We start from the raw sequence: 17,242 nt of genomic DNA, 5'->3' as shown, positions 1-17,242 counted from the left end.
TTTTAACTTTTGCAAGTTCGCATAAAAGTCATGTTTTTATTATCTTATACGTAAATCAATATGATAATGCTTCTTTCGAGACCCAATCTCATATCAACGACCTCATATGACAGTCTGTCACTTTACTTGTATACTTTAATATTTGTATAAAAAATGTGAATATTCATTTTATTAATTACATACTGTTTTTAAGTATCTCTTAGCAGTTCTTAGTAGCTATAAGTGGCTTTGAGCCGGACCGAAGTGTTTGGTGTCGATGAGTTTATCTCCGAGTAACTGTGTACATATATATATATATGAGTTCCGCTGCGAAGTTTCATGTCATTTAGTTAAAATAACACCTCGATAGCCTGCCCATCCTCCATACAAGCATGGGGTGATTACATATCTGTCCGAATCGTAAAATTATATCATTTGGGGACGTATTGTGAGAAGATCAACATTATTAAAACTTGTGACTTGAGAAGCATTTGTCCCAGCATCACCAAGGTTGGTCAGAATGTGTAAATGCATAATATCTCGGACAATTTAGTTAACCAGATAAATCGCTCGAATCACTCCAGTGTAATCGCTCTCTAATCGTAAAAAAATATCTGAAATCGGCCTTGGCTGATCAATAACTTTAGAAGCCTTTGTCCAATTATCACCAATTGTGGTCAGAAGGTGTATAAGTAGAACATATTGATAAGGCTCGACAGCAACAGCCACTAAGGGTGCATTATGGTGTCCGCTCTCTATAGTGGCTTAACGTACAACAAGTTACAACTGGGTCAATAACAAAATGTAATCCTACTCCCAGGTTACATGTATAACCAAACTTGAAATAGGACGAGCGTATTTTGCGATAGTTGGTGCTCTTGTTTAATATATTCATACCAGACAGAGAATTTTAATAATATGAAAATTACAAACACATTATAGACACATATAATTAGCCCTGCGTCTTAAAATTGGTTCCGTGGAAACCCAAGGGCTGGTGACCGTCGTTTAGCTGTAGCATGAGACTGGAAACTGCCGAGATGTAACCATTTTAAGAATAAGCTTCTACGTGACACTGATTTGCTGTTGAAGGCTCGTAAGTATTGTGTGAATTAGTTAAAATTTATTGTCAAATGTGTATCGGTTTTCAATGCATTTTGTCGATATATGTTTTTTGTCTTCAAATCCACAAAGAAACTGCTACGTATCTAATAGATCGACTTGAAAAAACGGGTATTTCACTCCTATTATCGGTGTAATTAAACGCTCATTCAGCTGTGTTGTTAATTTTATTACCATTGGTAAAATAATATAATGATAACATGCATGCCTGTTGATTTCAGAGCACATAATGGGTGAGAATGCTCAAGTCACAGAGCAGCAGAAGGAGCTCGCCACTTTGGCCATGCAGGAGTTTGACCGGAAACAGTTCACATCATGCTGCAACATCATGAACAAACTTATGGTTCTGCGTGGCAATGACCCCCGTGTTGTCCATAACAAGGCCGTTGCAGACTTCTGTCTGTCAGGATCACAGAGCACAGACGATTTCAGACAGAGCCTTGCAAACGTTTGTCAGATGGTAGTGTCGTAAATGATCTTAAATTCTGTCAGCAAAATGACTGTTGGTAAATTAAGCTACAGATATTGATACATATAGCTTTTGTTTACACTGCCAGCAAATGTAATGTTTATCTCTATGTAATACTCTTTATACTCCAATGTCATCTTTTCTCTAAGTAGAAGTTTAACCATTTTTTTAAAGGTTATTTTAAAAAGGTCTACTATGTTATGCCCTTTTCTGGGTACAAACATACAACCTTTGCAATTCTCTTCAATCATGCACAATTGTTTTCCTCCAGGCGCATGTGAACCTCGATAGTGGGGAGGGATTGGAGGACGTAGATCACAGTGTTCTGTTCTACAACCAGGCCATTATCCTCTACCACCTCCGCCAGAACCGCGCCTCTCTCGCCATCCTGGATAAACTCTTCCCCTTCATTGATCCGCTCAGCTCAACTGGAGGTCAGGCTTTCAAGGATTATTCTTTGAGTACTAAAAAAACAAAACTAATTACTGTTATTTTTAGGATTTAAAGGCCATTATAGACTGGCTGTGTTTATTGAATCCCTGCTCTATATTGACCTTTTGTAGATATAATTGTACCTCTCAAAGTAAAGAAAACTTGGTCTGGTAGTGGAAAGTTGTCCCTCTCTTACCAAGGTCCTACCAGTGCTGGTTTCTACCAAAAAAACATGCTGAAATATTGCTCATATTTATCAGCTGTTAACTGTCTTCACAATGGTTGAGATGGGGCTGAAGCAATGACTAACATAGGTAGAAACTTAACTAGCCCTTGTGAGGAACCCTTTCTCTAAACGTCTTTCTAGTTTTAATTTAGAGCTTTAAAATGATTTCAGCAGTGTTTTGATTTCTTTACAGATGAAGGCCTATGCAAGAAAGTTCTATTGCTGCAAGTTGAGTTGTATCTTTGTACATACCAGGTAACTTGTCAGTGATTACAAGTGGAAAACAATTGATGAATATTTTAATTTTGTGAAATAAATAAAGATTAGCAAATCTGCAAAAAACATTTTACTTGAAGTATATTTTACGCCCTTACTTAATTTTGCAAAGTGTGTACTGGTCGTACAGCTTGGTTTCATTCAATAAAGGGTAATGGCAAATGTGAAAGTAAGTGTACTGACACATTGAATTTCAAATATACATGTATTTTACATATCCAAAGTCAAATTGATTGTTAATTGACTGTAGGAATGGTACACCCATATAACAATTTTAAATAATTAGAGCACTTTTAGTGTATTTACATCCATTATGACTCTTATATGTAACGCTAGATTAGTTATTTCACAAGTCTAGATAAGTGTGTAAAATATGATTGCTACTAATCTTTTCTATTGTGACTTTTTACAGAATATTGAAACTAATGCCAGTGCATATCATAAATTAGTTGGAAGTGTATGACATTCATCTATTTCAGCCTGAGAAGGCAATGGGTCTGCTTACTTATATTGAGAAGAATGTGTTAAACGGCCGGATCACGACGGAACGCGAGCCAGGCCGGGAAGAAGGAAAAGAGGGATCACCATCCAACACAGAGTCTTCCTGGGAAAACTGGAGACCTATGCTTAGTGTGGTAAAGCTTGTAGAATATGCACTATTATTCACTTATGTTATTGAAGTTTCTACTGGTATAATTTAAATCAATGGATTCTTAGTCATTGTGCATAATTCAAGAGTTTGCATATGACATCTGACCAACAAGCCCAGTGTAGCAAAATTTGAGGGAATAGAGTAAATTATGCCAAATTTACAATAGACAAAGAACAAGAAATAGTTTTTTGGCGTAGTAAATGACTGTGATACACTTTTTAGCTCTACTTTTCATGGAATAAGGAGGGATTTTCTCTTTCTCTTGACCAGACTTCTGTGGTTAGTTTTTTGGCATGTTTGGATTTTGAGTCGTATCTTAAACTGTTCATTCAGTCGATTTGAAACTTAAGACAATTGTAAAGTGCCATCAGACAATTAAGTTAGACAACTCTAAATGAGCCTCTTTTGAAAGTATTACCCCTGATTGACAAAGTTTGTTAAGTGTTTTTAGGAATTTTGGACTTTTGGTCCTTTATCCATTCATTCCATTTACTTGTGATCCTCATGCAATGAACATTTGTACTTCGCACTAGTGATAATTAAGTTAGTTAACTCTATATGATCCTCAATACAAGTTATGGCCCATGTATTTGACATGCACATATTAAATCAAACATACATGGTAATCAGTTATGTAGCTCAAAGAGAAAGTGGCATAGAGTTGAGTGGGCTGTTTTGTGACAGTTCTTGCCGATATAAATAATTCTTGGTATTTTATGTTTAGAAAGTATTCCTGAATATAAATGATTTTGTTATTTAATTTCCAAAATCTTCATTTTTTGGTTTCAGTTCAAGACCAGATGTCTAGTCATGATGAAGTCACTGAAAGCATGCAAACGAGAAATTAAAGCATTAATGAATGTGCAATCTTCTGTAAGTACTGTAGCTGGTTTCCTCATGTTCCTCTATATCCTGTTGAAACTGGTAATTTTTTTTGAACATTATTGATGTATTGGCTATAGTTGTGAAGATACTTAAAAAGGTATGGTATAGATCTAAACACCGCTATTCTGAACACCGTTTATCCAAAGTTTAATGCTATTTTGAAATAAATTGTCCCAATTTCATTCCTTCTTTGTTTAATAATTTTTTAATTAATACTAATTAATCTCTATTTCAAAATAAACGCTATTTTGAAGTAAAAAGTTGCAGTCCCAATTTGGTATTTCACACCTATTTATCAATCCGTTCATTCATGATGAAGATGAAATAGTGTAATCTTTTAAGATATATAAAGCTTTTCAATTAAGTATAAAAGATGGCCACCATTATGGACAACAACAACTCCTTTAACTGTAAAGTATGTTGCTGCTGTGAAGGAGATGGTTAAAGGAGATTAGCAGTTTGGTTGGTTTACATATATCATTTATAAGGGAAGGATTTCAGAAAGGAGTAACTGAATTATTCTAACTAATACTAAGATAATGCACCAAGGGCAGACTTGCCTGATGGTTTTAGACAATGGTTAGAAGGAATACAATAGTGCCACTGTGTACAGATGGCATACATACATCTTTGTTTTACAACAATTTCATGTATCTAATCTATTGTGGTTTGCATGACATTTACCATATAACAGGACTTTTTGAAGTACCCATGTATAGCCTTGTCTTGATTTCTTCACTGCTTGGTGAAATATTGAAGACAACTTTTGTTTCTGAATAAGAGTATTAGTTTCAATTATAATGCCCTAGTATATACATCAGTCATAAAACACAACATTTTATACAGACGCAAACATAATCATAATTATATAATTGATTATTCATGATACCAAAGCATATAGTATGTATTTAAAATACATATTTACAAATATATTTTCCTCTCTCCACAGAACACGTCAGTGGTTTTCCTGAAGGCAAACTTTGAGTATCTGAGGGGAAACTACAGGAAAGCCATGAAGATGCTTGGATCAGGGCCTCAGATGCATACAGATAAAGGTTAAAACACTAATAAACATGGTTCTCCATTTTTTCATTTTTTTGATCTTCTATATTAATCCAGTAAGATAACTCTGTTGTGCATATGTTGTCCCCCCTTTTTTACTGATTAAGGATTTGCATGTAATCTAATTTTAAAGTAATCCATGCACGCCTCACCAAAACTTAAAAGCAGCAGAAAAGTAGAGCGCGCTGTCTCTGTGACAGCTCTTGTTAATTCATTCTGTAATTTACGACTAATAACCTCAGGTAGATGTATTTGCTTGTTAATTATTGACCATTTAACATTGCAATGTTAAGTATAATGGGTAGAACAGCTATCTATAAGTCATATAATTATAAAAAGTTGCGATTTAAAACACAATAGGGCGCTTGTTCAGAACTTTGTGAAATTTTAAAATGTGATTAACAACACAATAACATTTAAATGTGAACAATATGATACTATGTGCTTATATATTTAAATAAAACAAGTACAGCTGAAACAGTTGTCTCAAGTCTTGTAAGAAAAACTGCGGATCACAAGTGTATCCATTAAACTTCAAGAGCAATAAAGATTTGAAATTTAATAACAATGAAATTTACAAAGTTGTTAACTTTATCAAAGTTCTGAACAATTGGCCCAATATCATATTCAATGTATGTATCATAATCTCTGTTTCCCAGGAGAGTGTCTGACTGTGATGCACTACAATAACATGGGCTGTGTCCACTTCCATCTACGGAAGCACCACCTCGGGGCGTTCTACTTCCGTAAGGCTCTGCAGGAGAATGAGAATGTCGTACGGGAGATGAGGCGTTCAACAGACCAGAATCGACAACATGCTGGTGATAATGGTCGGACTTTTTGGTCTGATATTGCTTGGATGTGTTCCCACTATAAAGGGACTTGACACCAGATGGTCCCAAAATCGGCAAAAACAGTATTTCCTTATAACAAGCCTAGAATTCTCAATATGAGGTAGTATGAGGCTGATAATGCACTATGTTACATGATTAAAATAATATTTTATTACTGTCATGCTAATTTAGCCTGTTAAAAATAGAGCATACTGGTATCTCTGTTTATAGTGTGTATATCTAGCACATATAGGTCCCGTGTTTAGTAAAGATACATATATCATCACTTATTTAAAAATTACTGGGAATTGCATGTGAGGCAAACCCAGTAAAGTTTGCTTTGGAAATATATGCACAAACTGCATAAGAAACATGTGTTGTAAGTGATGTGATACATCAGTTAGTTAGAGTCAATGGGCTGTACACAATGATATCAATGGAATGTTAAGTTTTCGACAATTTTCTTTTTTAATTGCAATGCTATCATCTGGCGTCTAGTCCCTTTAATCAGGATCATTTAAATGTTGTCTGGAATAGTTTTGTCCATAAGACCTATTAAAATAAAGCAATTGTGGTTGTGATTGTAGCTTTGAATGATTTTTTTTAAATCAGTTACTGAATAAAAACATCTATTTTGATAAACATACTAAGAATGGAATGAAGCATTGTTGGAAAAGATTGATTCAACCTCAATATAGGTAAAAAAAGCAACTTTCGCAACTGTTCTTTTAATAATTTTCTGAACTTAATGAATGTTTTCTACATGGATTGTTCTCCAGGTGGAAGCCTGACACTGTCTGGTCGGCCTTTACACTGTCTCGGGATGTCTCGCCACTTTGAGCTTATGTACAACATGGGTATCGAGCTGCTGCATTGTGGGAAGGCCATGCCTGCGTTTGAGTGTCTCATTGAGGCTGTGCAAATCTACCAGGTGAACCCGCATCTCTGGCTCCGCCTGGCTGAGTGCTGCATCATGGCGTACAGAGAGGTATGGCTTATAGGATAATGTGTTCTATCTCAGAAAAGTTTTACCAAACAATGTTTCGATGTAGAACCAGATGGAAGGTTAAGAATGAAAATTTTGGTAATGCACATTATATATGATTGCTGTGGGAAGTAACAAAATCAATTTGATGTCCTATCATTACAAGTATAACTTACATTAGGACAAATTTTTAGAACTTTGTTCAAGATGACAGTGTTGTTAACATAAGGGATTGATATCATACTCAAATTTTGTAAATATTCTTTCACGTCAGTTCGAAAAAAATTCAATTATGTTATCAAAATAAAAGTTCATGAAAACTATAAAACTTGGTATAAAAGTACGACTGATTAGTTATTTACATTCATTTTATTCAGATTTCATTAGACATTTATTAATTTGATTGTGGATTGCTCACGAACCTAATCAACTTGGGTAATAACACACTATAACTGAAAATCTGATGTGCATATCCATCTATTTTAGATTATTTATATTTCATTCATTTCGATGATCCAGTATTTAATTCTTGAGATTTTGTTTTTTTCTGCTGTTTAATGTTCAATTACTGTTTCAATAGTTCACAATCTATGACGAAGTCAACCTGGATTAGCTCTTGGCTGTTGGCAAATTTAGGTCATTGGACCAAATCTGGGTCATGGTCGGAAAAGTTATTTTCGCTCAGGTCTTTCGATCCTGATTTTCATGTCGTTCAACCATTTGATTATATTAGGAAGCGTTATTGAGAATAGAGAGGAGACATATTTTGGCTAATGCTTGTAGCACATACCATACGGTTTGCTTTAGGGGCATTTCGCCCATTCTGGGGTTTTGGCTTTTTTCTTAAAAATCAGAATGATAATAAATAAAGCTATTTTAATGATTTGTCCTATGGATAAAATTCAAAATGAATTTAATACGAAATAAGCGTAAAATTATTGTTTTAAGGACTTATAAAATTCAACACAATGATTAAGCGTTTTTCTGTGTCTACCTGGTCATTGCATAGTGTACGTTTTCTTCTTCAGGCGTTTAAATGATGATTTATCCCACTAGTATACTGTTTTTAAACGCTGATTAAAATTATTACCATCCATTTGAGTTGTCTTCCAGTGGAACTAGTTTTTGACATGTAATGGCCACACTACATGAAACTTAACTGCCATTGAGAGGGGAACACTCCAAATACTTAGTCAATCTTAAAGGGACAGTTAATAAGGTCTGTAAGTATAAAACCTATTCCTATGTTTATATTCGAAAAGTAACCTTTTCAACTTGTAAAGAAATACACAAATCCCCTTCTCTCATTTCAGAACAATGATGATGACCGTAAGTTACAGAAGCGACAGGAAGTGATCCAAGGCAGTGTGGGTAGCGGGGTTCACAGGAAGCTCATCATGGGCCCTGGAGTCAACCAGGACAAAAACAGGTGAAACTTTAGTTTAATCATAATTAATTTCATGGAAATACATTGAAATAACACATATCATACATATATCATTGCAAGAATTTAGGATTAGTGAATTTTGATGAAGTCTATCTATATTACAGCTACGTCTCTTTAAACAATGCCTTTCTTTGAAGTGATTTGTTTAACTACTTTAAAGTATCCATACATTACCTTCAAAGGGTTGTTTAGAAAAATAAAATGGACTGATGCATTTTAGATATAAGCATGTAAGTACCTGAACACATTATTTAAATAAATGGTAAATACAGAAAAAATATTATAATTTTTTTTTTATTATTAGATGGTGTAATTTCTGTGTTAGAACATACTACTTCTGAATCTTATTCTACTGATGTAGTGTTGGTACACCGGCCATCCCAGCTGCGACCCTGGAGTTTGCATCCCTGTGTCTGCGTAACGCCCTGCAGCTGCTGTCAGGGGTGCCAGAGACCTCGCCCACAGACACATCACAAAACGAGGATAAGGAGGACGGGTAAGAATGGGGACATATTCCAGTGGCATGCCCAGACAAATGGTCTGAATCTGATTTTATGCTCATACTTCTGATTCTGGAAATCATTATTCAAAAATGTAAAATAATTGATTTATATTTTGCAATACTGTGAACTTGTGTATATTAGTGGAATTGGAATTTTGTGATTTGTTGAAAAAAGGACGATTTCATTGGTTCTTTGAGGATTTTCATTTCTTTAATAAAAAAAATAAAAAATCTGTGATCCTAAATCGTCTCTAAATTCACCATGCGCCGACCTGGTGCTATCTGTCTTCTATGTCACGTAGTGTATGAAGCTTGCTACAGTGGAACAATATGCCAGTTAGTGCTTGATTACCATAGTATAATATATTAAGGGTCATAAATAAAGACATGCCCACATTGAAGATTTAAAACGGTTAAGCCATTTAAAGTTTTTGATAAAAAAAAAGGTCAAGTGCTGACACTCAAACACTAGAGGTTAATAATGAGCTCGTTTTACATGTTCCTGCATGGAAGGTTACACTGTAGAAATGAATTTAGCATGCATTTTTGTAACGTATAAGTTCATACAATGATACATAAATAGATTCTTTAAAGATGATAGCATTAAGATAAATCCTGAAGTCAGACCCTGTTCCAAAAGTAGAGGGACCTTTTGTAAATGTTGGCTAAGAAGTATCTTACTCCAGATAGTTTGCTTGTGTACCATTGTCTATGGCATGTGTGAAGTGTTAACATATAGCATTGTTAAGAAAGGTGTCTAAAATCTTGCTGCCTTGAGCTCACACAGACTATTTGGGCTCTTATAGTTCAGCGCCTGTATAGTTGTTCCGGGGCCGAATAAGTGTTTTCTTCTTCAGTTGAATATTATTGATGTGAAGTTATTTATGAGATCAAGATCTAGTCATTATTTGCAATTGTTTTTATAAACTTTAACAGTTTTCTTCAGTTCACCTTCCAAAAACCCAATTAAAAATCTGAGTTGAACATTTACCTGTAGGTGTTTCATATATAAGGACCCAGATGTTAACTGTCAGAGACTGGAAGTTTACTTTCAAGTTATCACAAGAACATTTATGTGGTAAAATATTTAACCTTTTGAAGTAAAAACATACATATTAAAATATTTTTTATAAAGGTTAATACTTTTGCTATTAGTATTAATCTATTGCCATTACATTACCTGTATAATGACATGATCTATATTACATTTGCTCTTTGCTTGTACAGGAAGCTGGGTCCAGAAGCAGTCCTGTTGCAGGCCCCACCCGGTAACCCCATGAGGGCTCCAGAAGTACACAACCTCAGGTAAATAATTCACATCAATGCACCAGGCCTTTCTAAAAATCCACATATGGAGGTTACAGAAAAGGTTAAGACAGAACCTTACATAGCTGATATGTCTTGGTATTGCTATAAAGAATACTAGTATATAGATGAGGATCAGTTTATATATTAAGTAGTTTACAAATTACATCTTTTTCTTTTTGTTTAATATTGTCTTACTGGAAGAATTTCATTAATCATGCAGGTGTTCTGTGTTGTGTGCGAGTTCGTACGTGGCCCTGTGTTTGAACGACTACACCATGGCCCTGGAGTATGCGGGTACACTTCTTAAACTGCCCAGAATCTCGGGCGCACAGAGGTTAGTGTGGACATGGGTCAGGATTTAGTTTCCTTCTTAGTAATAACTTACACAGACAATAAAGATAGATCTAAAATAGTTCATAATAAATGTCACATTATCTATCAACCTTTTAAATCCTTCATTAGAAATGACTCTGTAGGTACTGCTGTTTTAAGTGGTGGTGAAAAGAGTTTTTTTTAGCTCAACTATTCGAAGAATAAGGAGAGCTATACTACTCACCCTGGCATCGGTGTCACACCTTGGTTAAGGTTTTGCATGTAAGCACACATAGGTTTATATCTCAGGGCTATTCCATATAAACATATAACCCCCGGGGGGAAGGCACTTTTAAATATACCACCCCCCTACAGAAGCAAAATTACCCTTTCTGGGTCCAAATTAGCGAAAAAAGACACCAACCTATATACTATTTAAATAATTGCCTTCCCCCCATTGGTTATATGTTTTACTGGAATAGCACTCAGCAACTACTTGATGTATTGCATTGAAGCTTTATACAATGGAACTCGACCATCCAACCTACTTAATTAACCAAGTTAGATAACTCTTGTTTGCATTTAATGCAAATAATCGCCCTTTTTTATTCGACTTAGAAATTCTGGTTACGGTTTTGCATCCATCCAACCTACCGGTACTTGATTAACCAAGCTAGATATCTCTAGTTTGCATTTAATGTTAATATTTGCCCTATTATTTGAATTCTGTTTAAGGTTTTGCATGTATCAACATTTAAGTCAATATCTCAGAAAACACATCATGTATTGCATTGAAACTTTAGATATATATTCCCAACTATCTAACCTACTAAATAAATGAAATTAGATAACACTTTTTTGAATATTATGCAAATTATGGGCTTTAATAATTTGACTTAGAAATCAAGGTTAAGGTTTTGCGTGTAAGCTGTTTATAACTCAATAACTACTTGATTAAATGAACTGAGACTTAATACAGTAATCCATGCATGTTTTGCCAAAAAATTTCAATCCTTACACTGAAAAGCGGCAAAAAAGTCGAGCGCACTCTCTCTGTGACAGCTCTTTAGATTTTTATAAAATTCTAATTGATGCATTAAAATGTACATATAGCAAAAATATGATAATGTCTGCCAACATGAAGTTTCTGTTTATTCCTAGTATTAATTGTTTTCAGTTACCTGGCCCACATGTATATGGGTGAGGCCCTGGTGTCGCTGGACCGTATTGCTGATGGGATCCAGCACCTCAACCCGGACCTCGTCACCGATGTTGCCACCACGCTCCCTGACAACAAGCTAGACCCAGGTAGGTACAAGACAACACTGAGAGTTCTTCTTACTCTTCCATGGACTTGAATTCCTGACACATCAACTAATTTCATGCTTTTAGGATTAGGATTTTTAGCTATGTATAGGTTTCCCCCTCTCTGGATTCAAGCCTTGCCACGGGAAAGGCTGTGCTATCTTGGTTCATATCCATATCAGCTGGTTGCTTTCTTCCCAATTGAGCGTAATAAATTGGGATCATTAGGATTAGTAGATTTTATCTAATCATTGATTGATGTTCAAATTTCCTTGAATGCATCCCTTATAACAGTGATTTTTTTGGTACAATTTTCAGCCTTCCAAGGGCTGTTTCCCTTGGGAAAAAAGTGTTAATTTTTTCCAAAATTTTATATTTTCCCAATTAATTAAATTCAAATTCTGTAAATGAATTTCTTAAAAAAAATCTTTATAAGACTAGCTCTTTTACAACATAATGTATGCATAAAAAAGTAAAACATGTATATTTGCTTTTATGTTTGCTATTTTGGCATGACTGTATTTTCCCCAAAGTTGTAAAAATTCTCAATTTGGAAGGAACAGATGATGAAAATACTTAAAAAAAAAATATCACTGTATAAAAATGTCTTCAGGATTAGTTTTGTGTATGGGATGCCTATGTTTTAGAATAATGGGTTCTCAAGCAAAATGATAAGTAGAGTACTCATTGGATGCACAGTAAACTGATAATTAATGTTAACTGAGATTGTGAATTTCTCTCGAATTCAAAATAAATGTCACAACTTAAGAAGGTTGATAAAAGCTGGTATAAGAGAGAGGTTAGAAAAATCAGGTCACTCATTTCTGCCCAACCAATTATTTTTTCAGAAAAAGTGTTTTTAAATATCAACAATTCTATGCAGATGAGAACTTTTACTAGTATCAGGTTTTGTACTGGATTTTTGCAAATAAATCAGATTTCATAGCTTTGCAATTTCATGTCTCAGGTGGCAATTTAGCATTTAATTATCATTTTTGTTCAATACATTGCTAACAAATAACTATGTATGCAGGTTTTATGAAATAAACAGTCTTTAAATATCCATTACCGTTGTCATAAAGACAATATATGTACTGTTTCTGTTACAGAAAAGACCGAGAAGCTAGAGAAAGAATCAGACCCAGAAATAAAAGGTACAAAAACTTCCGTTACAATGAAACTATTTGACAGAACAATAAAGCTCAAGTAAAATGGGAAGTCTGCCAAATGAGAATTAGAATCAGAACTTACTTTAAATAGAAAAAGAACTTAAAACCAGATAAGTAAAAGAAATATGTAAGATTAAGCCACTTTCTAAAAATGTATTTATATATCTGATAGTTATGATTGAAAAGCCCATTTTTGAGAAAAACTCATTTTTGTAAATGGACGTTGACCGGTAATTCATTTTTCATAATAGCTTTTTCATTTCCAATGTTGATTCAAATATATATAGGTATTTTGTTAAATATGCGGAAGTTATTTCTCTGTATTTTGAGTATTACTATAAAGTTAATACAGCAATAATTTCTTTCAACGTTTATTCCCTATAAAATATTGTTTGAACTAGTTCAATTTCAAAACTTTTCGAGTGGAGAAAGCGCTTCAAGTTATTCCATAGGTCTTGAATGATCTAACACTCCCAGAACATGTCATTATTGTTTCCTTAGAACAGAACACAAGGTGCATGAACTAGAATTGGATAATTTACATTTAAATAGGTATTTATTTATGGGTATTATTCTGTTGATAAGTTTATACGGAAAAGCAATATTATGAAAAGCCTTACATTCATGGTTATTGGGAAGGAAATATGTACAATACCCACGTAAGGTGTGGGTGAACGGTGAACACTATCTCCTAGTATCACCTGGCTGTGGCACAATTACTAATCTGCAAAGTTTGTATTACCATTATCAGGTGTGTTTTACGTGTGGAGCCCTGAACATGTGCGAACAGTGACAGCCATCTTGCCGTATCACCTAGCAATGGCACAATAACTGATCTACATGGTATTTATTACAATTGTTAGGTGCGTTTTATCCATGGTGCCCAAGAGATGTGAGGACAGCTAAGGCTATCATACAATACAATTTGGCAGCAGCCCATGCCGTACGGGGGGAGTATGACAAGGCTACAAACTATCTGGCTGAGGTAAGGCTTATATCTGTAGCCATGTTGTATTTTAACTTTGTTATATGAGTCAGTATGTCTGTCTGTTTGTCCATCCACATTTCATGCCAGTATCTTTGTCTTTGTCCATCCACAATACATGCCAGTATATCTGTCTTTAATAAAGACTCTTTATCTATCCACATTTCATGCAGGTTTATCTGTCTTTGTCCACCCACAATACATGCCAGTATATCTGTCTTTGTCCACCCACAATACATGCCAGTATATCTGTCTTTATCTATCCACATTTCATGCCAGTATATCTGTCTTTGTCCACCCAAATGACATGCCAGTATATCTGTCTTTATCTATCCACATTTCATGCCAGTATATCTGTCTTTGTCCACCCACATTTCATGCCATTATATCTGTCTTTGTCCACCCACATTTCATGCCAGTATATCTGTGTGTGTGTGCGTGCGTGTTGTTCATCCACATTTCATGCCAGTATATCTGTCTTTGTCCATCCACATTTCATGCCAGTATATCTGTCTTTGTCCATCCACATTTCATGCCAGTATATCTGTCTTTGTCCATCCATACTTCATACCAGTATTTCTATCTTTGTCCATCCACATTTTATGCTCATTCATAGAACTCAATGGATTTTTTTTAAAGATCATGCTGCAAATAATTTACGATAGCTAATGAAAGTGGTAGGAGTGCATTTCTCAATTATTTAAGAAATATACTCCATTTAACTCAACATTAAATGATTTAAATTTGATGGTTTTGACTTCAAAACTAATCTGTTTAGTTTAAAAAAAAGTTTTTGTTTATATTTGAGATATTGAATTATGTCAAATCTGTCGTTCATTACAGAGTTCGAAGTTTATAGGTGCGCCACTGCCGGCCCAGATGTATTTTCTCAAGCTCTATCTAGACCTCATTGAAGGTTTGTGCATTTGTTCATGACAGTGGTCAATTACTAAGAACATTTTCAATTATGGGGAATTGTCTGGGGTTAGAGCAGTGGTTAACGCACTCGCTTCTCACCTAGGCGACCCGGGTCAATTCCATGACACATGACCACACTCTCGTGTAAAATCATGCCAACGAGAGTGATTAATGTAATGTTGTAATAACTTGTTTAACAATCGTTGTAAAATAAGTAAGTTTAAACTTATAAAGTGCAATAAAGCTTGAATGTTAAACAGATGCATAAGAGAAGAATGAAGTCAGATTCTAATTTTATGTCTCATATTACAGCCTTTTATTGCACACATGTGCATGTATATGTCCTACTGGAGATCTAACGGTCTATGTTTATGTATGTGACCTACTCAGTGTGTGTATACCATGTGATAAATGCTACGTCGGAAGGCACCATTTTGCTTCGAATGAATATTTTAAACAAAGTTAACTTTTCTATGTATTCACCATTATACACACACTGCTACTGGGGATCCAACTGTTCATATAAAACCTAACACAGTAATCAATTACAACAACCTGACATTATACAAGTTGGATATTGTTATTACATTAGTTTACAATGCTACGAAACAGTTTTTCCTGATTTTGTCAAGTTTATTTAAGGCATCTTTAACTTTGCTCTGCAGGTCGCAGAAAAATGGCACAGTTTGTTATCAAGGAGCACTTTGGTCATGTGACCCCGAACAGAATTGACATGAAGGTGGCGTCCATGAAGCCGGGTGGAAACACTTCAACCTGGAATACAGAATGAGGGGCAGGGTGGTGACAGGGAATTACTGAACAATGGACTTGCTGCATCTGAATGAACTCTACAACAGATTGATTTTTGCTAAATTATGGAATTAAATTGATAAAAATCCTTATAACATAGTATTCTTATTTACTACAGCATAGGCTGATCATTTTTTACTATTATTTGAAAAATAAGGAGGTCTATATAAACTACTTGCCCCAGTGTCTTCGGTCGGTTAAAGTTTTAGGGTTTGATTTTCACTTTTAACACCAATATCTTTCAATCAACTCACTTCATCCTTTACACAGTTGTTTAGGACCATAACAGTTAGGCAAGATAACTCCATATCATCTGTAATACAAATTATGGCCCCTGATGGACTTAGGAAGTTAGATATAAGACTTAACACACATTGTGTTTCTGATTTAAGTTCTTGTTGGGAGTTTCACTTATAACTCCCTACCCTTCATTCAATTGACTTCAAACTTCACATAATTGCTCACAGCCATCAAACATAGGTTTCGTGACTCCATATAACCTTAATTGACTTTTTAATGTTTGGTTAAATTTTTATTCATTCAAGTGACATAATACCTTACACTTATGTTTTTGACAGATATCATATCTAAGACAAAGCAGCATATATTCAAACATGCATTCCTTGTGACATCTTTTGTTTTAGACAAAATACCAGGCATATAATGGTTGCTGTAATTCTGAGTTTTTTATACTGGACAAAAACAACCCATAAAGTTTCAGCGTCATACTTGTTTGTAATACATTTGTTATTCTTTAAAAAGTGACTTTCAAATGATAACCTCATAAAAATGATGTCTAGCCTTGCTGAGAAGTCAAGGTTACCAAGACTTGATATACCTAGCAATTCAAACAGCATGCATGTACGGTACATACGGCATTGCAGTTTGTAGGTGGATACTTACAGTTGAGAACTGAGCAATTTTTAGGTCCCTTGCCCTGCTAGTCACATATGGAGGCCAATAATCAAAGGCCCTTACAAATGTACATATCTTTCATGTCTCAAGTTTGATCTTCCTCTGCCCTGGGATGGTAAAATATCTTGGCATATGTCCTTTTAAATATCCATGGTTTTAAGCTCAAGGTGAAGGTCACATTTAAAGGCCATTTAATTCTTATTTTTAACCAGGTTTTCAACAAAAAACAGGTTATAAGAATGGGGATGTTGTTGGGCGGGCGAGCGGGAGTCAAACATAGGTTTCCACCCAATAAATTGAGCTTGAGCTTGATAGATACTAATGAAAGTTGGTGTGTTGGTAGCTTATGTGAAGTGCTAGCTTGCGATTGTTTTTAAAGGGTCAAGGTCACTGTTACTTAAAATAGAAAAAATGTTTCCTCCAAATAACAGAATTGATAGATAGTGATGAAAGTTGGTGTGTAGGTAGCTTATGTGAAGAGCTAGCTTAGGATTGCCTTTGAGGGGTCAGGGTTAAGGTAACTGTTACTTAAAATAGAAAATTGGTTTCCACACAATAACTTAAATAAGAATTGATGGATAGTCATGAAAGTTTGTATGTAGGTAGCTTATGTGAAGAGCTAGTTATTTAATGTCCTGAATGCATTTGTA

General features: G+C 34.8%; 1 protein-coding gene across 3 annotated transcripts; it reads left to right on the top strand.

The window, feature by feature from the left end:
* The first annotated feature begins 960 nt into the window (after window positions 1-960).
* Window positions 961-15,766, top strand: LOC128243454 (CCR4-NOT transcription complex subunit 10-like). 3 transcript variants are annotated; one of them, XM_052961242.1, is made up of 18 exons: window positions 961-1,075; window positions 1,323-1,549; window positions 1,842-2,004; window positions 2,422-2,483; window positions 2,984-3,139; window positions 3,946-4,029; window positions 4,991-5,096; window positions 5,763-5,933; window positions 6,716-6,924; window positions 8,235-8,350; window positions 8,730-8,864; window positions 10,098-10,175; window positions 10,399-10,512; window positions 11,668-11,798; window positions 12,905-12,949; window positions 13,828-13,949; window positions 14,793-14,865; window positions 15,533-15,766. In XM_052961242.1, exons 2-18 carry the CDS (start codon window positions 1,331-1,333, stop codon window positions 15,655-15,657), a joined length of 2,109 nt encoding a protein of 702 aa, XP_052817202.1. In that variant the 5' UTR covers window positions 961-1,075; window positions 1,323-1,330; the 3' UTR covers window positions 15,658-15,766. The 3 variants fall into 3 exon arrangements, with proteins under 3 accessions (XP_052817202.1, XP_052817201.1, XP_052817200.1); XM_052961241.1 differs by having other exon boundaries at window positions 1,323-1,561; window positions 5,763-5,924; XM_052961240.1 differs by having other exon boundaries at window positions 1,323-1,561.
* Window positions 15,767-17,242: the final 1,476 nt, after the last annotated feature.

The sequence above is a fragment of the Mya arenaria genome, chromosome 8 (assembly GCF_026914265.1).
Source record: "Mya arenaria isolate MELC-2E11 chromosome 8, ASM2691426v1".
NCBI lineage: Eukaryota > Metazoa > Mollusca > Bivalvia > Myida > Myidae > Mya > Mya arenaria.
The sequence above is the reverse complement of the archived record's forward strand: the minus strand, read 5'-3'. Positions and strand labels throughout refer to the sequence as shown.

What these genes read in the sequence shown, in the direction of transcription:
- LOC128243454 (XM_052961240.1), top strand. Translation starts at nt 1,331, where the DNA reads ATGGGTGAGAATGCTCAAGTCACAGAGCAGCAGAAGGAGCTCGCCACT. An exon ending in AACGAGGATAAGGAGGACGG is followed by an intron (nt 8,865 to 10,097) that starts GTAAGAATGGGG and finishes TTGCTTGTACAG; the next exon opens with GAAGCTGGGTCCAGAAGCAG. An exon ending in CCAGAAGTACACAACCTCAG is followed by an intron (nt 10,176 to 10,398) that starts GTAAATAATTCA and finishes TTAATCATGCAG; the next exon opens with GTGTTCTGTGTTGTGTGCGA.